The sequence below is a fragment of the Danio aesculapii genome, chromosome 22 (assembly GCF_903798145.1).
Source record: "Danio aesculapii chromosome 22, fDanAes4.1, whole genome shotgun sequence".
Lineage (NCBI taxonomy): Eukaryota > Metazoa > Chordata > Actinopteri > Cypriniformes > Danionidae > Danio > Danio aesculapii.
The window spans coordinates 10347081-10375039 of NC_079456.1; the positions used below are offsets into that span (position 1 = coordinate 10347081).

At 36.6% G+C, this 27959-nt stretch overlaps 1 protein-coding gene across 1 annotated transcript in view; it reads right to left on the reverse strand.

Annotated features, from left to right (window-relative positions):
- LOC130216386 (protein NLRC3-like) overlaps positions 1-27959 on the reverse strand; it is a 229101-nt gene that overhangs the window by 12606 nt on the left and 188536 nt on the right. The window contains exons 16-17 of the mRNA XM_056448281.1: positions 4373-4546; positions 2384-2554 (exon numbers count right to left, since the gene is read on the reverse strand). Coding sequence (XP_056304256.1) covers positions 2384-2554; positions 4373-4546 — 345 coding nt within the window. The remainder of the gene's footprint in view (positions 1-2383; positions 2555-4372; positions 4547-27959) is intronic.

The following is a 27959-nucleotide window of genomic DNA, read 5'->3' on the forward strand; positions in this document are numbered from 1 at the left end:
CTTCTTTCTCATCAAAAAATGATTCCCTGGACAAAAAATTGGACCCCAATCCAGTAGTCGGCTGAGCCACATTATCTCTTTAATCTAGTTATGTTACTGGAGTTGGTAAAGGTATCTGTGCATTGTCTGTTGCTCCAGTTACTGTCAAATCTAAAAGAGGTAAAAATGTTGTGATGACGTGCATTTCTGGGAGTCCATCTTGAATTAATTGTAGCTAATGTTCATGCTAATTGGAGCCTTGGCAGGGAGTATGTAAGCAAAATGGAGGCCCATATGTCATACAAACCCTTTTTGGGACACTCAAAGGAGTGAGTATGAATGGAGATGCTGACCAACTTCCTGTGACTGTAAATAGAGCTGCTGTTTTGAAGTTGGAGGAATTGTGGAAAAAAAGCAGTTTAAAGCAGATTTTCCTGAGGCTGTACAGGAAGAACAGATGGTCATCAATTTTTGGATTTCGTGTTCCATCCAGCAAAACTGATCAATAGTCATTATAACATTGGTTCACCATTCAAAAATCCTGAAGTGGTCGTGCAAGGAACAGGATAGTGCTTCGAATCTTTAGGAAAGGTTTAAAGTAAATACTTCTTTTCTGGTAGATTATACAACTTTGTAAGATGTATTGCTATGATGGCTGACATATAGTCTTTGTTCCATCAAATCAGAGTTCATCTAGAACAATGTGATGTCTTAGAATTTTTGTGGAGATCAAAACATAACATATACAACAGCTTGGACAAATACAGAATTGTGGTTCTTTCTTGGTGCAGCATCTTCATGAAGTTGGTCTAGTTTTACATTGTAAAAATGTGCAACAGATCAAAGGGCTCTACTTTAACAGTCTAGGCGCAAAGTCTAAAGCGCAGGGTGCAGAAGCATTAAGGGTGTGTCTGAATCCACTTTTGCTATTTTACGGTCGGAAAATTACGATCTGCGCTGCGGTGCATGGTCTAACAGGGTTGTGCTCATTCTCTTAATGAGTTATGGGTGTGTTTTGAGCATAAATCAGAGTCTCATCTCCCATTCCCTTTAAGAGTCAGTTGCGTCATGCCATGGCGCATTTGCTATTTACATGGCGGACTTTGGAAGTGAAAAAAACTGAACACTTCTCAAGCGAGAAAACAGTTAAAACAGACTATCTGCAGCGCGAGGATAAAGAATGAGCCTCCTCCATTAGGCCTATACTTTTACTTTCACTTTCTCTCTTTCGTGGATAAGGAAATGTGCTGTACACATAGACATCTATTAGCCTATACATAATTAATTTAATTTGTTAGGCACAAAGATTATTTTCAAAACTATTTCTAAATGCAGTTCTAATTTCCAGCAAACGAATAAAGACACGTCCTATGCCCCATATGGCCCAAAACCTGACAGGTGGACAAATCTAAGCTTGTTTTTTAATAAAACAAATATAAATATGCATATAATAAATAATACTACTACTAATAATAACATTATACCAAAGCAAGTTGCCGTGGATAAACTGAAAAAAGCCCCCTGGAGATGAAGAAGGCATGAAAGCAGTGGTTTTTAAATTTATGTAGAAAATAATCATTTTTAAAATATTTTATTCCTTTAATTCTTTTTCATTTGTAAAGATATTTGTGTATTGCTATACATACAACGTGTTTTAAACAATGTGTAAGCAAGGCGCACAACTAGACCTGCTTTCAGCTGGTCTATTGCACAGTATATTTTAGTTCCTCAAAATAGCAAAACACCAACAATGCGCCTTAACACACCTCTTTTATAGACCAGAACACCCATGAGTCCACAAAGTGGTGCAAATGGATTTGCTATTTAAACAACATGGCGGAAGAAGAAAAAATTAGGCTTGCATTGGTCTGAAAATAGCAACACGTCGTGGAAACATGCCTTGCACCTTATTACGCCGGGTGTATGATAATCACCAAGGGGTTATTTCAACTAAAAAACATAGGGTGTAGTTTTTAATTACTTCTACATGGATAATTGTCGTGCTTCAGTTTCTTCTTCTGCTGTTCAGTTGTTCAAGGATCTCCCTCGTATGTGTTTCAATGCAGGATCCAATTTGATGAAATGGATGAGTAACGTCTATACTGCACTGGCTTCAATACACCTCCACCTTCAACTCAGCAGCAACCAAAACAATTTAAAACAGAGTGCATTGAAGCCTGATTGGTATAAGGTATTTGATTTTGAAATGTAATAAAGTTAAAGTACAAAGTTTCTCCAAATGGAATACTCCAGCAAGCATGTGAGATTCTTGAAAATGTGTGAAATACTTGAAAAAACGACTTAAATAATGAATTACGCCATCAGACCAACGTGTTTTGAATGGCCTCTGAATGTGGTTGAAAGAGATTGAAAGTGAAAATGTCGACTGATGTGAGATACTCACATGAATGTTTGTATTGCACAGTGTTTGTCCTGCAGTAGAGCAGAGAGTTGATTCACTCGTGTGTCTCCCAGTTCATGGCCACTCAGATTCAGTTCTTTCAGGAGTAACGGGTTTTTACCCACAATTCCAGTCACAAACTTACAGGCTTCATCCGCAGAAGGACTCAAAAACCTGAAGACAGAGAAGATCAAGCAGGAGTCATAAGGTGAAATATACTGTATAGGATTTAACACCTTTACAATCTTGTTACTTTCATCTTCATAATATTGCACGCCTCTATTAATTTCTCACTCCACTTAGTACTGACATTCTTGTCCACTCACTTGTCACCTCTCACATTGACTGTTGTAATTCTCTATTATTTGGTTTAACACATAAATCTCTTCATAAAACTCTAGTTCATTCAGAATTTAGCTGCTTGTATTGTAACACAGACTCCATCTACACAACATAATCCCCACAAATCTCCAACAGCTTCATTGGCTTCCCATTCGATTTCACATGGAATTTAAGATTCTCCTGTTCACATGTAAAACTCTCTACAATCTGACTCCATGTTACCTTTCAGATCTCATTAATTTTATTGCTGTCATCTTGTAACTGTTCTTTTTCATAGGTTAATAATTGGTTATGGTTATTTTATTTTATTCTTTTGTTTGTTGCTTCTTATTTAATGTGACCGTGAGTTGTTTAAAAGATGGCTTATATAAAATATTTTATTATTATTATAAATATCTTTAAAAAGACTATATAACTTATAATGCTGTTAGTGCTTTATTGATTATACTGAAAGTTGGAAGAGGTTTTTAAGAAGTTTGAAACTATTTGTATCGCTAAATACATAAATACAGAGAGGGTCTTGCTAGGGTATGTGGTTGCAAGGCAGTTACTAAGTGGCTGCTCTGCTGTTGCTAGGCTACTCTGAGTAGGTGCTAGATGGTTGCAAATGTAATCTGAGTAGTTGTTAGGCAGTTGCTATGTGATGACTAGTTTGTTGCTAGGACATTTCTAGGGTACTGTAGATGGTAGCTATGCAGTTGTTAGTGTATTCTGAGGGGTAGCTAGGACGTTGCTAGGGTAATTTATGTGGTTTCAGGGGTGTTACCTGGCAGTTTCAAAGGTTGTATGGGTGGTTCTTCATCATTTACATCAAACAGTAACAAACAGTTGTTTGAAACATGTACACTTCACACTTGTTCTCTACACTCTATACTTCAGCCACCGATAAATGTCTGGTGAAAGGTTAATGTGACTCTTTTAAAGTTTATAAGACTCCTTTTACAGCATCAATAATGTAATTTAATAAAAATGTAATAAGTTAAATAGACTTAAGCATTCATTCAGCTTCTCAAGCATAAAACGAGATGAAAAAACCGATGGAAGCACCGTCAGGAGCAGCAGGCGTGTTCAGAAACTCCAATGAAATTACTGTGGTAAAATAAAATTTCCATATTTTAATGTCATAGAGCAGACGAAAATCACTGCTTTAAATTCCCCTGTTCTGCACTAAGACATATTTTTTTATGTGTGTGATGATCACCAGATTTTAAACACAGTGGTGTCTGGTTTTTAAAAGAAACCAGATCTAAAAACGCATCGATTTTGAAACGGCAAGTCAGTACACCTGATGTGCTTGAGCTGGCTTACTGAAAAGCAAAAGTACCTGTGCAAATACTTTTATAATACATTATAAAAAGCAAGCCCTGTTTGTCAAAATAGACAAATCCTGTGACAAATTCCTACTGGAAAGGATAAAGCAGCCCAAGTGAGAATAATTTGAAGGTTATTGGTGGTTATAGCTTGAAAGCTCTAGGAGGAGATACATTTTAAATATAGTCTCAGAAGAAATAGAAGTTTATATAGTATATCGTACTGATGTTTTGACTGCACGATTGATATTTTCAAACATAATGACTGATAAAATCAAGACTGATAAAACATGTAATTCTCAAAAGATTTTATTTTTTAAATAATCTATTTAGGTCTCACCTCAGTGTCTTCAGTGTACATCGTGAATCCTGTAGTAACTCAGTGAGCTCCTTCACTCCTGATTGTCCAGGATCATTTCCTCTGAGATCCAGCTCTATCAGGTGTGAAGGGTTTGATCTCAGAGCTGAAGCCAGAGCTTTATAACCTTCTTCACTGATACTGCAGTCTGAAAGACTAGAGGAAATACATTTTAAAATTGAATTTCATTTTAATACACAAACTTATGAATCACAATTATAATGAATACATTGCTAGTTCAACAATTAAAGACTTGAGAATTAATTGTAGTTTAAAACTAGGAATGACAATCCAGTTGATTATTACTTTTTTTAATACTTTAACATACTGTACAACATTGTGTGTGTGTAAAACAAAATATCATAAATTACAATGGATTTAAAGCTATAATAAACATCGCATTGGAATTAGGGTCTAGTTGTCTTAAAGTAAACAAAATATTATCTGCAGTACAACATAATGATTCAAACAGCTATTTCTCCAGTTTTAATCGTGGCTTTATCAGTAAATCACTGAGGTTTTCACTCCAGATTATCCTAGTTTACTCCTACTAAGATTCAGTTCTCTCAAGGTTGATGGGTTAGATTTCAGATATGAAGTCAGAATTGCACATTGTTCCTCTGTAATACTACATTCATACAAACAGAAGACAGAAATAAAAAAAACAGTGTTCAGATATATATTGACTACATAATTGAAGTGAATTGATTGTGCTACTTTGCAGTAGAAACAACGATATTACTCAGCGCTGTTACTTAATGTGAGGTTTCTGCTATGTATATTCTGTGTTGTCTATGTTTAACATTTATTTGTTTGTCTTGTGTCTGAGCACATGGCTTAGTCTTTGTTTGTGACTGCCATACGCTCACCTCCTTGTTTTCCACTACCACGCCCCCTTGTCCTTGTAACTGTCGTCACATGGTCCTTGAGTGCTTTCCTCCCTTTATATTGTGTTCTTTACTCTCATGCTTTTGCTATGCTTTATGGACCCAAATGAGGGCCACAGGTCTGCACAGTTTTGCTCCAACCCAAATCAAACACATGCTGATCTAACAATTCAAGGTGTTCAAGACTACTAGACACTAGACAGTAAAAACAGTATGTGAGAAGTATCAGGATGACCCACTACTTTCGGCAAGATTCTGAAGTGCACATTGGATGGATGCTATGCTATCCCATGATGCACCATGAGAGACTTGAAAAAATAGCAATAGCTCTGCAACTGAAGCGATGCAACTGTTGCAAGTAGGTCACGTGATAATGAAAAAATTGCGGATGTAGTACATTCGAGTTTCATTCATACAACTCACATTCAGACTGTATAGAACGGACTTTTCTAACAGCTGAGTAGTACATTTAAATTCAAATGCAGTACCTACTGAGCAGTACACCTTGATTAGTAGACACTAGTAGTCTTGAACACCTTGATTAGCTGGATCAGCTGTGCTTGATTAATATTGGAGGAAAACTGTGTAGAGTGACGGCCCTCTAGGAATTGAGTTTGAGACCTATGCTCTTGATCCACCATAGCAAAAGCTCAAATCTCAGAATGTATGTTTGTAGCTCACTGGAGTCAAGAACTATTACCATTTTAAATTAGGTAGGTGTAATTCTAAAGTGGGGTGCTGGCTAGCAGGTTAAAAACGTACTTTTATGAATATTTAGCCCATGTATAAGCTGAGGCAAGAGCTTTATAACCTTCGTCTGTAATTATGCAATCTAAAAGACTAGAACAGAAAAGAAATGCAACTTTCAGCTAAATCGTAATTTACCATTATTATATTTAACTATTTTCTAGAATTTTTATTAAGTCAAATGGATTACCTCAGCATTTCCAGTTTACACTTCGCATCCTTCAGTCCAGTGCAGAGAAGCTTCACTCCTGAATCTTGCAGGTCATTATTGCTCATGTTCAGCTCCTTCAGACTGGTTTCTGATTGAAGAACTGTAGCCAGAGCCGAGCAGCTTGTCTCTGTTAAGTCACAACCATTTAACCTAAAAGACAAATAATATTTTTTTACAGGAAGTATGTACAGTAGGAGAGTGAAGTACACTGATATTAATCATATGAAGAAAATGCTCAATCATGTTGGTTCTAATGTGTTCTAATTTAATGGGTACCATTTGGCAGTGGAGACTCAAGCCTGATAAAGGTGACCCATACCAAACTGTACTTAACCACACTGCTCAGTGGAAATGAGGAATTAGGCACAAGATTTTTTTTTGCTGTAAGAGAGTGCATATCCACAAAAAAACAAAAGTGTTATTTGATGATGATATGAGTGAAGAATCATGGGGGTCTTCGTTAAATACTATGGGACCTCAGCAGAAATCATACTCATGGATGAACATTTATTTTCATGGTTGTATGAAGCAAAGTAAGGCTCTCTGGTTTCTGTACCAGTGTCAGTCAAGCAGAATAACTTGGACCATGTAATTCTGTAAAGGATTTTGAGGTGACTCTAAATGATCAGCTGTCCTTCCAAGAGCACATTGCTAACACAGCTCGATCATGCAGGTTTGTACTTTCCAACATAAGAAAAATCAGACCCTTCTTAACAAATTGTGCTGCACAACTAATTAGTCCAAACTCTTATCATTTCCAGGCTGAATTACTGCAATGCTCTTCTAGCTGGACTGCCACCCTGTACCCTTAAACCACTTCAATGAGCACAAGAGAACCCATGTAAAAACTCTCTTTACCTCACTGCATTGGTAACTGGTCTAGGCTTGTGTCAAAGTCAAATCATTGATGCTTGCTTACAGAACAGCTACTGGCACTGCACCCTCTTACAGTACTCCACCTGCTCCTAAAAGTCTACATCCCCTTCAGGAGCCTCCAGTCAGTAAGTGAGCACAACCTTGTGGTACCATCGCAGAGAAGCTATAAGTGACTTTCCAAACCTTTTTCAATGAATGTTCCTTGCTGGTGGAATGAACTTCCCATTACCACACAGACTGTGGATTCACTAGTATCATTCAATCAACAACTAAAAATCCATCTTTTGCATCTGATCATCTGAACCCCTGCGAATAAAACCAAGACAACTCTTCTCTATCCCACCTTACCACATGCTAACCCCATATTATTATTCACTCATTCATTAAAAAAACTCCTTAATCTAGAACTAAATTCTCTGAGCACAGACAGTTCCTTTGTATAATTAGCATTTCTTGTGTGTATTGTCTCTTCGTGTTGAATCGCTGAATACCTCCTCAATTGTAAGTCGCTTTGGACAAAAGTGTCTGCTAAATGATTAAATGTAAATGCACATGTTCGTGCTGCGCTGTTCCAGGCTCACATGCATATAATTGGTCATTCCAGTAACATGCCCACCCGTCTCAACCATTAAGGTCATGTTGGACAAAGTTCTTGTTTTTGTTTAGACATCAGCAGAGCCAGTGCACACTGTAACCATGGAAATCCTTGCATACAAGTAATATTATTACACACTGACAAATTCAGCTTCCCACACAACAGAAAACCTGCTAGGTATAATTTAGAGTTTGGAATTGTCATATTATAAAGTACTATGTTTTCTCACTAGTGAATGACCCGATATAGTGTTATAAGTTTGTCTATGGTTGTCTATTCGGTGTGCAACCCTGACTTCAGAAGATGTGGCTTTTGACAGCAGGGAGGGACATGTGTTTTCAGTGCTATTATGCTTAACCTATTATTTTCCCAGATCTCATTCTGCCTAAAAAACTCATATATATGGGTTAGCTGGAGTATTTACAAATTATGCATAAACGGGTTCAATATCATGCTTCTGAATCAACAAATTATACAGCTTAATACATTATTAAAAACATTTTTATAAATATTTAGGCCATGTATGAGCTGAAGCCAAAGCTTTATAACCCTTCTCTGTGATCCTGCAGTCTAAAACACTAGAACAGAGAGGATAAAGTAACTTTCAGCTGAATAATCAGTTGAATCGTAATTTACCATTATTATATTTAACTATTTTCTAGAGTTTTTATTAAGTCAAATGGATTACCTCAGCATTTCCAGTTTACACTTCGCATCCTTCAGTCCAATGCAGAGAAGCTTCACTCCTGAATCTTGCAGGTCATTATTGCTCATGTTCAGCTCCTTCAGACTGGTTTCTGATTGAAGAACTATAGCCAGAGCCGAGCAGCTTGTCTCTGTTAAGTCACAACCATTTAATCTAAAAGACAAATAATTATATTTTTACAAGAAATATATGCAATAGCAGGGTGAAGTATGCTATTATTACTCACATTAAGAAAATTCTCAATCGTTTTGATCAGTGTCCTGAGGTGGAGATTATCAGGGTTTTGCAATCTGTGATTTTAGCAATTAGTTATGTAAATGCATTTGCTTCATAATACATTCATGAGAACTACAACTTAATGCCACTACACCAATGCCTTTGCTAATTTAACTCTTATTTTAAGGCAAATGCATCATATCGGGAATGAATTCATGCCTGTCTTTTAAATGATCGACATTACAAACCTTTGCTGGTGTTATGGTCCCTAATACAAATGTCTCAAAGTCAGGAGGGACACAACATATAGCCATAATCTTCTAAATAGATTATTTATTTTTTAAAAATTGCTCATAAAATTAACCAAATGTTAAAAGTGATGAGGAACCAGCAACAAAAGAAAAATAACTAAACTTAGAGAAAACTGGAACTCCCTGCTCCAAACAAGGGTTAAACTAAAGTAGGAAATGGAATATGGTGATGTAGCCATTGGGGAAACTGTGGTTAGCATTGAGAGATGAATGAGCTGACTCCTTCCACTTCATATTCTCACTTTCCAGACACAAAAAATAAGAAACTAAAGAAGACAATAAAACCATATTAAATATTAAAGGGCACCTACGATGCAAAATCAACCTTTGGAACATTTGTGGACAGAAATGTGGGTATATGAAGTATTGCATGTATTGCCACATTAGAGCGGTATAAGCACATCAAGTCTTTTTAGTTATTATTTGAAGCTGAATTTTCACGGACACATTCTGGGGATAACAAAGATGTATTTAACATATTTTAAAAGTGGCAAAACAGGATACTGTTAACCCTATTTATTTGAGATCTCTGTGGCAGTGTGTACACATGGTGCTTGTAACAACTAAAAAACTTGCTTTCTGCTTGCCTTGTGCCCTCTGGTAACAGCTCAGTTTCTTTTAGCAAGGAAATATATTTCCTACTTCCTATATATATATATATATATATATATATATATATATATATATATATATATATATATATATATATATATATATATATATATATATATATATATATAAATTCAGCATGATTATTGCACAGGTGTGCTTTAGGCAGAGTTTACATTGGTGATTTTTACTCTCCGAGAACCTTTGTAAAATTGTAGACAAATGTTAGAAATCAAAGGCAAATCAATGCTCCTTCACATGAGTGAATGTCACACAGTGTGCTTCATCAAAGACACAATCTGAGAAAATCACTATGATATACTTGGAGATTCAAAATCATGCTGTGTGAATGGGTTCTGACTGAAAAACACATTGGTGATGACAAAGTCAATCACAGAGCAAGATACAGGGTAGTAAAGAGTTCAGTGTCAGGATTCTGCCACTTGGGTCTTGTCCATTCTTGTCTTAGTGGCATAGTCCAGACACTAGTCCTTTCCTGTCTTGTATATTGTGCTCGGCTTGAGTTTTCTGAGGTCGAGCACTCATTCTGTTCTTGTTCGCACTCGGGCCGTACGCGCTTCTGCTTGACGTGGGCGGGTGAGGTCTGGGTGTGCTAGAGATGCACACTCTTGTCCCAGCCCCAGAGCGCCCGCCAGTGTTGGCTCGAGCCCCAGAGCACCCGCCAGTGACGGCTCCAGCTCAGTGACTGCGCCACCCAGACGCCTTGCCCTACCAGCCCCAACCCAGCTTCTTCCCTGCCTGGTCTCATGCCAGGTCTTTTCTTGTCACCTCACACATGTGTTTGTGAGCCAGACAGAATTGTTGCAAACTGTTTCTAGTGTAGTCATACTGGCCACTGTAAAATGTGCAGTTTAATCACACAGCACAGTGCCACATATGTTGCAAGAGGGTTTGCATTCGGCAAGCTGACTGCAGGAATGTCCTCCAGGGCTGTAACCTGTGAATTGTAAGTTAATTTCTCTACCATAGGCAATCTCCAAAAGTCTTTCAAAGAATCTAAAGGATTGTTAGGCTGCATTAATTGGGACAACTGGAGACAGGAACACTTACTAAAAAAGACATCAAAATTTGAATCTAATTTGAATTCGGCATCTACGTTTATGTTAGTCTGTTTTTCTTTACCGTGAGGTCTCCATAATCCTGGACCAGGTTGTATCCTAAGCAGATGCTGTGAGACCTGCAAAGACCCCAGTGACCGACGAGTTTTTGCATTGACAACGTCGGCTAGCCTGTAGGTGACCTACTCAGAGTTGCAGCTTCCCCCTAACAGACATGTATTGTTCTAAAACTTCTGGCGCCTATATTGCACCTCAGCACAAGCAGTTTGGCAAGAGGTGTGCTGGTTGTGCCCCACTGAGCCAGTTTTTTCACAAGGTTTCATCAACTGGTGAAGTTTGCTCCCCGTCACTGTCACACTGGCTTCCTTGGTTTGGGACTTGTGGAGCTGCACATCATTGGATTTGCTCTTAAGAGTTTAAGCTTTCAGCAGTGACATTTACATTAAACTGAACTGAATTCAACTGAAATTCAACTGTAACAACTGGACTAAAGCAGTCTCAATTGACAAGAAATTAATTTATGTTAAGCTACATTGTAAAAGAGCTATAGAAAAAAAGTTGAATTGAACTGAATTAATATATCAAATATCAAACATAAAACAACAATTTTGTATTTTACTTATTTTTTTAAACAAACAAAAAATATTTAGAAACAAATAATTACTACAGGGCAATGTAAAATAATGCATTCTTCAAATAAGATGTAAAAACACGACAATGTATTTAGCTGACTTACAGAGCTCTTCTGGAGGTTTTGATGACTGCTGATAATCTAATGAGACACTCGTCTGATTTCTTGAATTTCTGAAGCTCAAACTCCTCCATCTCCTCATTTGATGTCAACAACACAAAGGCCAAAGCAGACCATTGAGCAGGTGAAAGATCAGCTGATGAGAGACTTCCTTTGCTAAGGTGAGTCTGAATCTCTTTCACCAGAGTTTGGTCGTTTAGTTCATTCAGACAGTAGAACAGATTGATGGATCTCTCTGGAGAAAGATTCGCTTCAAACTTCTGCTTGATGTACTGAACTATTCCCTCTTTGCTCTGGTCACTTTCATCTCGCTGTGTCAACAGACCTCGCAAGAGTCTTCGATTGGACTGGAGTGACAGACCTAGAAGGAAGCGAAGGAAAAGGTCCAGGTGTCCATTGTCACTCTCAAGTGCCTTGTCCACTGCAGTCTTCTGCAAATCAATTATGGACTCATTTCTGTTTTTAGAGTCTTGATCAAACACACTTTTCTTGTTGATGTCTAGAAACAGATGTGCATAAAGAGCTGCAAAATACTCTTGAATGCTCAAGTGAACAAAGCAGTACATGGTACCAAGAACAATCCCTGTTTCCTCCTTAAAGATCTGGGTACACATGCCTGAGTAAACTGAGGCCTTATAGACGTCAATACCACAGGCTTCCAGGTCTGTGTCATAGAAGATCAGATTGTTTTTTTCCAGATTATCAAATGCCAGTTTCCCCAGTGAAAGGATAGCGTCTTTATCCCAGGAAACATCTGGTGTGTTTTCTCCATCATACTTTCTTCTGCTCTGCTGGACCTGAAAGCGCAAAAAGTGTGTGTACATCTGTGTCAGAGTCTTGGGAGTCTCTTCAGTGTTTGATTCCTGCAGTGTTTTGGAGGTGTCATCAGACTGATTGATGTTTTTCACATTTTTTCTCTTCTCCTGTAAAATGTTCTGGAGAACAGTGGCTGAAATCCAGCAGAAGACTGGGATGTGGCACATGATGAAGAGACTCTTTGATTGTTTAACATGATCAATGATTTCTTTGGCCTGATTCTCGTCTGTGAATCTCTTTCTGAAGTACTCCTCCTTTTGTGCATCTTTGAATCCTCGTAAATCTGTCTGCCGGTCGATACAGTCAGGAGGAATCTTACTGACAGCTGCTGGTCTGCTGGTGATCCAGATGAGAGCAGAAGGAAGCAGATTTCCCCTGATGAGGTTCATCAGGAGAACATCCAGAGAGGCTGGTGACGAAACATCTCGACACATCTCATTACCAGCAAAGTTCAGGGGAAGACGACATTCATCCAATCCATCAAGGATGAACAGGACTTTGAATCGATTCCTTCTTGTAAGGTTCAGTCCTTTTGTCTCTGGGAAAAACTGAGTTATAAGCTCCATCAAACTGAGCTTTTCTTTCTCCTTTAAGTTCATCTCTCTGAACGGAAGAGGAAATATGAAGCTGATCTCTTGATTTTCTTTTCCTTCAGCCCAATCCAGAACAAACTTTTGCACAGAGACTGATTTCCCGATGCCAGCGACTCCTTTTGTCAATACAGTTCTGATCTGCTTGTCTTGTTCAGATGCTTCAAACAAATGTCTGCATTCAACCTGTATCTCTTGAGCTTCATGATATCTGGAAGCAAATTCAATCTGTCTGACCTCATGTTCAGAATTGACCTGTTCACTGCCACCCTGAGTGATATAGAGATCTGTGTAGATGTTCTTCAGGAGTGTGGCGTCGCCATGCTTTGCAATTCCTTCAAACACACACTGATATTTATTCTTCAGGCCACATTTTAGCTGATGAATGAAGAACAGCTCATCTAAACACAGGAACAAATATATTTATACAAATATCTTGTCTTCATTATATTCAATCCTTCATTTTCAATTAGAAAATAAAAGATGTTAAACTTTCTGCACCATCCTATACTTCATATTCATTAAACATTCCACTAAATAAAAATAATCTACAGTGCTTCAAAGTCATAGGACAGGATCTAGATAAACTTATGTCTAAACCAGCTACATGTAGGTTAGACCCAATTCCAACAAAATTTTCCAAACATTTTCCAAACCCTTTCAAGCTAGCTGTTATTAAGCCTATTATTAAGAAACCACAACTTGATCCCATTATCTTAGCTAATTATAGGCATATATCAAATCTGCTAAAAGATTTAAAATACTAGAACAAGTTGTTTCTTCCCAATTATGCTCTTTACTGCAGATGAACAATGTTTTTGAAGTGTTTCAGTCACGTTTCAGCCCTCATCACAGTACAGAAATCACGTTAGTGAAAATAACCAACAATTTACTCTTAGCTGCTGACCAAGGCCTCACAAGACTTGACCTCAGTGCTGCATTTGACACCATCGACCCCGGTATCCTCATAGATCGCTTAAATTCTACAGGTGTCCAGGCATAGACTCTACAATGGTTTAAGTCATACTTAACTGACCGTTACCAGTTTGTAAATATAAATGGACAGCTTTCACAAGTGAGGCCAGTAAAGTATGGGGTGCCTCAATGATCAGTTTTAGGCCCTTTTTTTATATGTATATTGCTGTTTACAATATACATGCTATCCCAGGAAGACATTATTAGAAGACACAGGATCAGCTTTCACTGCTATGCAGACAATACTCAATTATATAGTCCATGCTTTTATGACTTCTAAGATTAATGTAATGCTCTGTTTGCTGGCTGCCCAGCATCCTCTATTAACAAATTCAGCTAGTACAAAATGCAGCTGCCAAAGTTCTTACAAGGTCTAAAAAATATGATCATATCACCCCAATGTTATCCTCCTTACACTGGCTGCCTGTTAAGTTTTGTATTGAATTTAAAATATTGCTTCTTACATATAAAGCTTTAAATAATCTAGCTCCTGTTTATCTAACCAACCTTCTGTCTCGCTACAATCCAACTCGCTCTTTATGATCTCAAAACCCAGGGCTTCTGGTAGTACCCAGAATAGCAAAGTCTAATAAAGAAGGTTGAGCCTTCTCATTTATGGCTCCTAAACTCTGGAATAGCCTTTCTTATAATGTTATTTTTCCAAAAACACAAGTGACATGATTTTATATTGCCCACCCCAAGATGTGACTATCTCACCTTCTAGAGTATCAGCAGCTTCATCTTGGTTCATTTCTCTCAGGAAGTAGAGTGTGAGATCAAGAGCTGATTCTTTTATTCTGCATCTATTCTCATTGAAGTCTGTCACAAAATGTTCCATGTGTTCTTTTTGTAAAATATGTTTAAACTTTTCCAGCTCATTATTCAGAAACTGATTGATTTTGTTTTTAAGATCCTACAAACAAATTTAAAATTCAACAAACAAACAAAACAAAATTCAATAGTTAAAGCATGAATGGAAACAGCTTAGAAGACTAACTAGATTTAATAAAAAATGAAGAGTAAAAATAGTGAAATATTAAAATTGTGATTTGATACCTGAAAGATCATCTGGAGATTGTCTCTGTGGTTCCCGTGTGTCTGGAGGTCTGAATTTATTGTCTCATACTGAAGCCTGTTAAAACAAAACAAAACAAAACACCACAATTTCAGGGGAAACAGTAAAGAAATATAAAAAGTATGCTAGGGAAAAACACAGTCTGAGAGTGATCAAAAATAAGAAAACAAAGCAAGTACCTTTTTGGACATAAAGGCATTTCTTCACTGAAGTTTGGCGTGTCACCATCTTTTGACAAGTCACTCTTCACAGACACACAACTCATCACATTTGAACCTGATCTTACACTACTTAAAGACAAAAAACAAAGAGAGAAAGAAAATATATTCCTCATATAGTTTAGTCTTTTATTCCTTTACAAGTCTCATTTGAAAAGATTTTAATTGAATGGGAATTAAATGCACTACAGTCATGTTGTGTGTTTGTCCATCTAAGATAACTTGTGGAAGTGGGAAACAAAATAGTCTTGTGCACCATCAGACATGCAAATTATCACACTTGACACATTGTAATTAAACTTTCACACTCTGCTCTTAAGCTGCGGTCACACTGCACTTTTCACCCCATAGACTTCCATTCATATGCATTCAAATGCGACGCAAACGATAGCTCATGTGACAAGTTTCGCAGTTTCCTGCATTGCAAAGTTCAAGCTTGGCCAACTCTGACCTGCAAAATCACATCACGTGACTGCGTGAGACCAACCAAAGATTAATACATGAACTTTTGTACCATAAGGACCAATTGCTGCTATTTTTAATGTCTAATCATCTTTTTAATCCGGCCCCTTTTCGCAGCAACAGAATTGTGCATGCTCAAATTCTAGTGTGATTCTAGTGTGACTGCGGCATTAGTGCTGGAATGAGCAATCAATGAAGATTGGCCAAATTGGCCACTAAAATTTAGCCATGATATCTCCAACCCTAAATTGGCCAGTGTTTATGTTTCATTGCCCAACCCCTTTATGTATGTATACAGGTGCGGGTCATATAATTAGAATATCTTCAAAAATGTATTTATTTTACTAATTCTATTCAAAATTTGAAACGTGTATGATGTATACATTCATTCCACTCAGACTGGTATATTTCAAGTGTTTATTTCTTTTCATTTTGATTTTGATAAACTTATAAAAACCCCAAATTCAGTAACTCGGAAATTTTTTATACTGTGAAAAGCTTCAGTAGTGAAGACACCTGGTGGCACACTATAATCAGTTAATTAACTCAGAACATCTACAAAGGCCTTTAAATGGTCTATCAATTTAGTTCTGTAAGCCAGTGGTTCTCAAACTGGGGGTCGCGACCCCTACGGGGGTCGCAGAATAATTTCAAGGGGTCGCGAGAGTGATTTAAAAATTGTGTAATTTTCTGTGATTGTAATATATATTTTTCAGTATTACAAGTAAAAGCTAATATTTTCAGATTTTTTAAAGATATCACTGATGAATTCATAAAGTATTTAGGACACATTCAGGCAGAATGCATCTTTGCACTTGAAGCGCAGTGCTCAGGAACAGTTTAAAACTGTTGTCATGTCAACTTGCTGCAGTAAACAAAGCCGGCAACGCTTGTCCCGCCTTCCCGCTCTTCTTATTGGCCCACTGCGCTAGACTGAATCATTCAGTCAACGCCTTCTGCCTTCAGATGACAGGAGCTACAACCGCGAAAATGTAACGCGCTGATGAGAGAATGAAAACACTGACAGACTTAGTTTTAGAAACCAGCTAAAGCTACAAATAATGGCACATCTGATTACTGAACATGTGGTGAATGTTAATCCACCAGCTATACTTATTGAAGAGTGGATAAAAGACTTCCATTGGCTTCAAGTCTGTTATGAAAATAATTAGCATTCACTGTAAAGTCTGTGGGACGGGATTTTTAGGTAACTGTTTGCCATATCTACACATTTTAAGCACGAGAGACTCTGTTTAATCCTCTATTTAATCAGCCGTGCAAGTGGCAGCTATATGTAAAATATAACACCACGTACAACACCATCGCAAAAGGGCTTGCACTGACCAAGATTAAACTAATATTGCAGCTCATGAAAAGAGCGGTATTGCTATTAAAATGACGTATGCAAATAATAAGGTATATGTCAAAAGCATCTGTGCAATATCAGACACCATCTGTGAGAACACAGCACAGTTAACGTATTGTTAACAGATTAATTAATGAATTCATATCAAACAGTGCGTGCCGTGCAGGGCCGGTGAGCGGTCCGTGTATCTTTTGGTCACTAAATCATGTTATAAAAATGTATTTTCTTATGATAACGGGATTTCATTGAGACATATTTTCCTCACGCATGCATATATACATACTTTTTTATGCTTGTTAGTTTTGATTAGTGTTGATTTCAAATGCAATAAATCTGTTTATAAAACTTTGTAGTAACGGTGCGATAATTGGGTGCGCCTAAACAAAAAAAATTTAGGAGCACCAGTGCTACCAAGCAAAAATGTTCATTTCGAGCCCTGTAATGTATAGTAAATATAGTTAAAATATTGTGAACAGCTGAAAAAAAGTAATTTTTATTGTTTGCATATGCTTTGGTAGTGGGGGGATCGCGAGTTCTTGACGATAGTACATTGGGGGGTCGCTGGCTTAAAAGTTTAAGAACCACTGCTGTAGGCTACACAATCATGGGGAAGATGGCTGATTTGACAGATGTCCTAAAGACAACCATTGACAGGTTGCACAAGGAGGCTGGCTGTTCAAAGAGCTCTGTGTCCAAGCAGATTCATAGAGAGGCAAAGGGGAAAAAACGTGATGGAAAAGACTGTACAACCAATAGGGATAACTGCACCCTGGAGAGAATTGTGAAACAAAACTGATTAAAAAATGTGGGGGAAATTCACAAAGAGTGGACTGCAGCTGGAGTCAGTGCTTCAAGAACCACTACGCACAGACGTATCGCCTAGAGACTGGAATGCTAAAGACTGGAATGCTACTGAGTGTTTCAAAGTTATGTTCTCCGATGAAAGTACATTTTGCATATCAGTGTCCAGGAGTCTGGAGGAAGAGAGGGGAGGCACACAATTCACTTTGCTTGAGGTCCAGTGCAAGGTTTCCACAATCAGTGGTCCGGGGTGCCATGTCATCTGCTGATGCGCCACTGTGTTTTCTAAGGTCCAAGGTCAATGCTGATGTATCCAAGAAGGGGAAAACAGAAGACAGAAGGGGGCTGAGAACAGATACCTGAGGCATGCCTGTGACCAGCTGAAGAGTTTCAGATAACCCTGAATGATCTGCCGATGAGGTAAGACTCTAACCAGCAGAGTGGGGTTCCAGTGATGCCCACTGATGTGATCGGGTGGACAGTAGAATATGATAATTCACCATGTCAAAAGCAGCAGACTGGTCCAGTAAAAGTAGAATAGGAGACTTAGAACCTACTTTGGCAATATGCAGGGCTTCAGTGACTGAGAGTAGTTACATATAATGTAACTAAGCAAAGCAACTAGTTCCTTTTTTGGGGAGTAACTCAATATTGTAATATATTACTTTTAAAGGAAACTTTCCCCAACACGGACTACAAATGACTACAGTGGATGTGTTTCAGTTCTGAAATATAGCCCCTCAAAACAATTTTTCCTTCACTTATCTGTTAAATGAAGGCAAGAAAAACAGAAAATCACAACACAAACTTTAACTGTTGAGTTAACTGTTGCGTGTAACTGTTGTACAGTGTATTTTGGGAGTTGTAGTGTTGCTGGATAAAAAAAACATGTCTGAGCTTTAATTGAGTCAGCCAAACAGAGTTGACAAATCTTTTTTTTTTTTTTCATATCTACACATATCATTTCGACATTTATTCTATTGCAATGAATAATCGAGCTGAGTTAAGCGACTTAATTCGTGAAGTTCTACCATATACCAGTGGAGAATTTATCAAACAAAACACTATAATGTAAAAGATTTAAATTACCTTTGGATAGATGAACTGTCACAGAAGTTTGGTGTGTCACCATCAACTGACCATCCACCACTTTTCATAGACACAGAACTGGACATAGGCAAAACTAATCTTTTCCTAATGACACAAAAAATAATATGTGTAGTCTATTAGGATTTTACATTACAAATGGTAATGTAATTAAATGTGGTACAGTTATGCACTTGTCCATCTATGACAGTAAAGAATTGGAAGACCATATTCATGTTTGGTTGCAAGATATATGTTATTAAGTAAATTTATAAATGTATTTTTGTCACAGAAATCAACAAAGGCCATCAAACATTGTGTTTTGTAAGTTTGTTTTAATTAGTTAAGTTCTATCATACACCATAGTGGAGAATTTAGCAAACACTACCATAATGTGAAAAAAATGAAATACCTTTTGACAGATGAACTCTCGCTGAAGTTTGGTGTGTCAATTTTCATTGACCAGTCACTTTTCAAAGACACAGAGCTGTACACAGGTGAGCCTGATCTTTTCCTAATGAGACATAAAAATGAGAAACTTTACTACTAACATCTGATATCAGAGGTCAGTTCACATATAACTTTTTTTTTTTCATTTTTAACACGTGAGAATGAAGATATATGTCGATGACTTTTTAAATACACTGACTAATCTCACAAACCTGATATCACCAAGTAGAACATGTTTCTGGATTAACATTTATGTTGATCCTGGCACAACATTCCAATCAGCCAATCAGAATTAAGGGATCCGTTAACAGTTTTTGTTAAGTTTAGGCTTACGTTTAGGTTTCCGCACTTCTACATGATTGTTATCCAACTGTTATTTCCCTCTGATTTTGGGAATATTTCAATGATTAATTTGAATTATTTAGCCTGACATGTTTACTCCCGGTGACACAGTGGCGCAGTAGGTAGTGCTGTCACCTCACAGCAAGAAGGTCGCTGGTTCGAGCCTCGGCTGGGTCAGTTGGCGTTTCTGTGTGGAGTTTGCATGTTCTCCCTGCGTTCGCATGGGTTTTCTCCAGGTGTTCCTGTTTCCCCCACAGTCCAAAGACTGTCCGTAGATTGTCTGTAGTGTATGAGTGTGAATGTGCGTGTATGGATGTTTCCCAGAGATGGGTTGCAGCTGGAAGGGCATCCTCTGTGTAAAACATATACTGGATAAGTTGGCGGTTTATTGTGGCGACCCCAGATTAATAAAGGGACTAAGCCGAAAAGAAAATGAATGAATGAATGTTTAAACAGAATATATTTTAGAGAAGTAATTACAATACCGTGATAGCGTGAAACCGTGATATAACAATCCCACTAAACAATCTTTTTGTTTGATTGTTTCATTAAAATAGGCAAGCATAATTCATTTAAATTAACTTAAGAAATCTGAAAACATACCAGTCTAAGAAAACACATGTGCAGCATGTAAAAGTGACAACGACTCAACCCAAATGCAGGTTCCCAGATTTATGACACAAACAGAAGCATCTGACAACCAAGCATTTTACGCAGCGGATGCCCTTCCAGCAGAAACTCCACACAGAAATGCCAACTGACCCAGTCGAGGCTCGAACCAGCGACTTTCTTGCTGTGAGGTGACAGCGCTACCCACTGCACTGCCCCCAAGCCTTACAATGTAAGCTAATCAGATGTTTATGTTTGTAATATTTGTATTAATTGTTAATAAAAAAAAAACTTTTAAACCTTGACTGCATACATCGAGGCAGCATTCAAGACTGAATTACGCTGTGTTTTCTGCCAAAGCATCCCAGAGTACCGAAATGTAATTGGTAAACTGGCAGCGGGTGGAGACCAAAACAAAGATGAACAATTTCAAAGCAGAAAACAAACTGCATTGTTTTTTAAATAAACAAGAATGCTTACTTAGCTTAGTTTATTAAATATCTGCAAACCTATGTTTTTGAGAGTCCAAAACTTGTGAAAAGTAAATAACTAAGACAGTAAAGACAGTTTATATATATATATATATATATATATATATATATATATATATATATATATATATATATATATATATATATTAATGGTTAAATTAATCTTTTAATGGTTTTATGTTGATTTTTAGTCTTAATCTCTAAATCTACAACCTTGATAAAGCACTGCACACCTAACCTAAATTCTAACTGTAAAACTGTCAATAACACCCTCTTTTGGGTGCATATTTTATTAGTTCTAAGTTATAATATTTTATTCTATATAAAACATGTTTTGCAAACAGAAGAATACTTATTTTGTTTTTCAGAAGACTAAAACCTTGAACCATCAGTAGTGTTTAAAATGATCCTCTGAAAATGGTCTTACCTGTTTCTCTGTGAGAGACTCTCCTCAGACGGTGAGTCTTTTCCTCGCTCCTGTGACATATTGCTGATAATCACTGGTTGAGCAGCTCAGTATGACCTGGAGATGACAGTGTATTACAGAGATGAATAACATGCCAATTACTTAAGAAAATACTGAAGACCGTGCCCTGTAGTAAAAAATTGTCTTAATGTTTCCTAAAAAAATTGTTTTTTTAATTTTGAGTGGGAAAGCTTACTTTTTTTTCTATTGTTAGGGCTGGGCAATTAATCAAAAAAAAAATATCAAAATCGACATTGGAAGCCTATAATCGATAAAAATTTTCCAGGTAAATTATTTCAATTACTTTTCCTACCGTGTGTGGAGTCACGTGACCCCGCTGTTTATACTTCTGCATCAAACACATGCGGTTGCAGTTACGCAGTTTATACTACTGTAGTAATATAAACTGTAGTACGCAGTTAAAACCTACTGCCACCTAGCATTTTGGAAGTGTTATTGCAGAGCAACACAAACAGCACGTAAAAGTGTAAATGCACGAACGACTACACGCAAGGCATGTAGTTTAGACTGATTTATACTTTTGCATCCCCTTTGAAGCCACATCTGATGTCTAGTCAAGCCTTACTTTGCACTTCACTGACAATGATTGGAGAGAGATGCTTTGAGATGGCATATTTTCCATTACATTAAAATTCTTATTTACATTAAAATATTTGTTTACAGAAGTTGCAAGAAATTTTATTTTATAATGTTATAAAATAAAATATAATTTACAGAATATACAAGTTATTTTATTTAGAAAAGATACTGCTTATTTTCTACTTTTAATATGAAAACATAAAAAATAATTTTATTTTGTTCATATAAGTTATTTATTTTCCCTTTTTTCTAAAAAAAAAGTGACTGTTGATTTTTGAACCAACTTATCCAGCACATGTTTTATGCAGCGGATGCTGTTCCAGCTACAACACATCACTGGGAAACACCCATACACACACATTCACTCAGACAATTTAGCTTACCCAATTCAGCTGTACCGCATGTCTTTGGACTTGTGGGGGAAACCGGAGCACCCGGAGGAAACGCACACGAGCGCGGGGAGAACATGCAAACTCCACACAGAAAAGCCAACTGACCCAGCCGAGGCTCGAACCAGTGACCTTCTTGCTGTGAGGCGACAGCACTACCTACTGTGCCACCGCATCACCTATTTTGATTTCAAAAAATCTTATTTGTAATTTTTACAGAACTTATTAACAATTGTTAAATTGTTATTGTGTCACTGTTATTGTCTGTGCTAGCACTTTAAGATAGATAATGCAGTAGTACAATAGACCTACATCACTAAAATATGCAAATAATAATTGTGTTTTATATTATACATTTTATTTTAACATTTTTACTTTAAAGTTTTATTTTGCCAGAAAAAAAATGCTAGAAAAGTGTCAGAATGGTACAATAATACACATCTCTGCCATTTGTCTCACAGTAATCAGTGCTTGCCACCATACACCGTTGGGTTCTCGTGAGCTCATTTCATGTACCGTTGCCATGTTTAGTGTCATTTGACAGTTTATGAATTCAACTTTGTAGTGGTGAACCCAATAGAAACATTTCTGTGTTTAATGTACGATTTATCTACCACTGTTTAGTTATGGTTTGAGAAGAATACTGTATGATGCACTCCTCCCCCTCTTAATTTCGCCTTGGGTTTCCTGTTAGTTCAGGTTGATATTTCACTCATGTCATAAAATGTCACTCATGCATACAGTAACAAAGTCTGTTTCACTGTCTTTTCTAAACAGCAGTACATATTGTTGCAGCTAAGTTTCTCATGTTAGCTTTTCATGCTATGTATTAAAACTTAATAAACAAATGTGTCGGTTTATGTCCTAATCTCTTTATCTGTGATGATAATGATAACATTAATGGAATCGGATAAAAATTTGTTTGAACACGCCATCCAACTATCTGATTAAGGTTATATAGTTTATGACGAACTGTAAGCTTTCCAGTCTTACAAATTCAATACAGATTTTAATCGTAATGGTTCGCAATAACACTTTCTAATAAACATAACGTGTTAACATAGTTTACCATTTAAATAAGTAATGTCGAGCCAGTGGCTTCAATCGTGTTCGGAGAACAAAACACTTCCGGAAAATAATAGTGCACGTAAACTAATTACAAATATGGTATCCCTATACTTTTTTTCCACCAAATAGAGTCGATTTAGTATAAACACCTACTAGGTATTAATACTACTTACTCTTTGTTCTTGAAACTTTCCAGTTTATAGTTATTTGCTTCCCCGTGGTTCAGCGGCAAATGTTTGACGATGAAAATGGGCAGTTATTGTTTGCTGTATGTCTGCCATTACGGCGATGTTTGGCCGTGCTGGCGTCCACACTTTGTCTCAAAGGTGTCCATTGAAGCGGGAACAACAACATGTGCTGAGCTGCGCTTTGTTACTCCACGTGCATCTATTCGATAACTTGTTTGTCTCGACACTTTCGGTTTCATTTTTACAGATTCGTTCCTTCGTTTTCTCGGGGAAGTGAGCGTGCATACGTTTTACAACACTCTTAGGACATTTTTTTAGAAAACAGAACATAACATAAATTTTGCATTTCAGTATGAAGAGACATAAATACATAGCGTTAAATTAAAATTTAAATATAAGCAGACAAGGTGTTGACCTATTATCTTATCCTGACTTAATAATCATTCGAATTTTAATTTAACACAATGTATTTATATGTGGTCTATCTTAATACTGAAATGCATTTTTTTCATTCATTCATTGTCTTTCGGCTTACTGGAAAACACTCATACACTCTCACATGCACACACACACACACAAATACACTACGGCCAACTTCATCCAATTCATCTATACCACGTGTGTTTGGGCTGTGTTGTTTTTTTTACAAAATATTTTTATGTACATAGAGCATTAACAGGGAAATGCTTTTTTGTATTAGATAAATGAGTGTTTTTGACTTAATTTTTTACAGCGTTATAAATAAAACGCAAAATAAATGAGTCATAACATATAATATTAGTTAAAGGATGAATATGTTAAATGAGACTCACGCTGATCAGAGGTGCTTCAGATGGTCACTGCATGTGATCATCTGAGACCGATCTTGTCATACATAGTCAGATTTTACCCGAGTTTCTCGCTGTCTACTTCTGTTTTCCTGGTCTCACCTGTTAGCTCTTACAATCAGCGCTCTGATGTTCTTCATCTCTTTTTGTGTCTCTGATATTGCTGATCTCTGCTGATCCAAAACAAACAGCAACTGAACATGAGAAAAATTACGTTACTTTCTGCTGATGAGCATTATGTTTTGTCATTATTTCTGAACCAGTCCAGACCCTTAATGAAATCATTATGTAGACGGATCCTGTTTTTTTTTTTACAATAGAAGACAAAGAAATGGTTAGACATTTCACATTAGAGGATATCATTCCCTACAGCATTACAGTATTCTCAAAGATGAGTTCTTAAACACCTTCTTTGACTAATATTAGAAAGTAATCCTCTTAATTGTTGTTAGAAGTGCTAAATTCCTGCTGACTAAAGCATGAGTGAAATGTAGGAAAAATGAAAAACTCTCCAGTCATTATTATAATATAATGTAAATTTTGTAAATCGCAAATTAAAGTTAATCACATTTTGATTCAAGTTTTGTTGACTCTCATTTAACTTGCCTTCTAAAAACCATGCATTACGAGCGCATGTGCCTAGATTCAGGTTAATACATTTCATACCGAAACTGTAGCTTCTCAAATTTCATAAAATTTCTGTCATTTATAATCTCTGAGATTCTGAAGATTTTGAATGAGAAACAGATCAGAATAGAAAAGTTAAAATAGAATAATTTTTAATATCATTGTTCTGAAAACAACAAAAGACTGTTCAGCAGTTTATAATGCTGCAATACAAACATAAACAGATGCAAAGTAAAAAAAAAATACACTAGAGGTACCACAAAATGTAATAGATGCAACGATTAGTGTACAATATCAATGTGCACACCAGAACCCTATGTGTAATTAAAAACATCTAAATCTTTTTTTTTGTATAATAAAACTTAACACCAATATCAATCAAATAGTACATGAAGTGTTCTACCTTAAACAATAACCCCTCATACAAAACCGATCCATGCACAAATTTGTATGAAAGAGTAGTCAACATGTGAAGTGGATCCTGACCTTTCATCAAAGTTGTCCTAAATCTATTGAACAACACCTATTCTTGTTTTAGGACCATTTCGATAAACTGATCCATTTCAATGTTGAAGACTCTATATCAAAACAATTTGATATATTGTGACGCAGCATCTTAGGCCCAATCCCAATTCTATTTTTGTACCCCTTCCCCTTCCCCGTCCCCTTGGCCCTTGAAACAGTGTGAAGGGCTTCAAAAATTTCCCCTAAGAAATGGGACAGCACAACAGCACCTGCACACGTCATCATATGTCATCGCGATCTCTTGCTTCATATGAGATCAGACAATCGCGACTGCTGTAGTTATTCCAGTTGTGTTGTTTTTTAGTATTTATCTTCAGGAAATCACTGAAGGCATATATTATGTTATCATAAGGATCTAATGTGGCAATAAGAACGTAACTGTACTGTGCATTTCCACTGTGGCCTTATTCATCAATGTAAACACACCAAAAACAACATAAACATTATAGCAGACACTGTAAAAAGCTCATTCCCAGCCACTAGACATTTCTGACAGGGTATTCCAGTGTCAGAATGTTGTGGGACTGCTATACAGGAGTTAATATTAGGGATTACAAATAACATGGATTACAGGAGATTTGCTGCTGTATTTTAAATGTACATTAAAATAATCATTTTTAAATCAATATTCACCATATTTTTATTTTATTTTAATTATTGTATTTTAAAGGTACCATGTAGTGCAATGATTCAATTTGTTACATTGTTCTCTGATATCTGTTATGTGGCTATTTGGCAAGTTCAAAAATGATCCAGGAATATACTTATATGTTCATTTATATACCCAGAAATTATCCTTAAAATCTGAAGCTGGGGTTTGACTTTATTTGGAACGGTTGTGAATATGAATGAATTCTGCTTCAATGCTCTGCAGCTTAGCAGTGCCTGCTATCTCTTTTTCTCACACACACTTACACACAAGGGTAACTAATAACGATTATTTTTTTTGAGTGAAAGATCCCTTTAGCTACTATGAAAGCGCTGGTTAAATATAAATATAACAGCAAGGTTAACAAATAACAGTTCTGTTTGAGAGGACAATAAAGTTATTAAAACTGCACAAACTCTACTTTTTTTGCACTGAATATGCCAAAGATGTATTCAACTGTTTTAATTATCAGATTTATGATTATTCATAATGAAATGACTTTAGCACAGCTCTTGCAGCATATGAATAAACAAAAAGCAGCATTAATTAATACATTTTAAATATATATTTTTATATTAATTCACATTTCACAATCCGGTGTATAACAAATACACATCGCAAATAAATTAGCAGTTAATATCCTGGAGCTCCCATGTAATTAGTAAGCTATCATAGGCATACAGGCTAACTTAATGGAGAAAACGGCAGCTGAATACAGTAAAATAACATCATCAGAACTGCTAAACTGATCATTAAAATCAGATGTTAATTAAAATATGCTAATTTGCATACATTTTCTTGACACAAACATTGCAGACGAATAGGATGAACAAAATTGCCACCCTAAAGCATATCACCAAGCAAGTTCCACCAGAATTATTATTTACATCATGAATGTTTGTCTACAAGTATAGGAAGCTTAAAACAAATACTTCAAAGCGTATTCTTATGGTGTATTTTATTTCCTTTACTTCAGAACAGTGTTTCTCAACCATGTTCCTGGAGGGCTACCAGCTCTGCAGACTTCCCTTGTCTACTTAACCAGACACACCTGATTCATGTCACCAGCTCGTTAGCAGAGACTGAAAGACCTGTAATAGGTGTGACAGGCAAAGGAGATATCCAAAACATGCAGTGCTGGTGGTACTCCAGGAACGTGGTTGAGAAGCACTGCTTAAGAGCAAAATAATACATAGAAGCATACAGATCAAAATCTCCAAAATCAAACAGTACATGAAATGTCCTTCCTTAAACAATAGCTTCATACTTTCGATCTCAGTCTCCTCAACCAAAAACTATCCATTTTGTCAGTATATACGATCATAAATCCAAACAGCCCTTGCTCATATGTGAAACAAAGTTTTTGTCAGTCAGTTTGTGTGAGCAACAACAAGCGAAATTACAGTTGTAACAGTAATAAAACAATAACACAAGTTAGTTTTTACATTTACGGTACAGTGAAAAATAAGTTCCTTTAAGGAATAGTAACAACAACAACAACAACAACAACAACAACAAAAGTAATCAAACAATGTACTGAACTGTAATAAATATTCAAAACACCTACAGTACATCTTTGTGCAATAATAATACTAATAAAACACCAAAACAATAAAGTCTTGTGAAAAATAATATAAATTAGCAGCATAAAGCAGTGTTTCCCAACCCTGTTCCTGAAGGCACACCAGCAGTACATATTTTTGGATGTCTCAGTGTGAACGGATATTGTACACATGTACAGAAAAACTCAATAGAGTTGTGTTAATATATTTAACGATGAGACAAATTTGAGAAATGCTTTCATGAAACCTCTGATCCACTATCTTAAAGTATAGCTGAGTGTCAGTATACGCTCAGTGTCAGATGATTGAAAAAGTTTAGCATGAATGCAGCCTTCTTAGTTTTAGCCTTAGCATTTTACTTTTTCCGATCCTGACACTCAACAGTTAGATGATATTGGT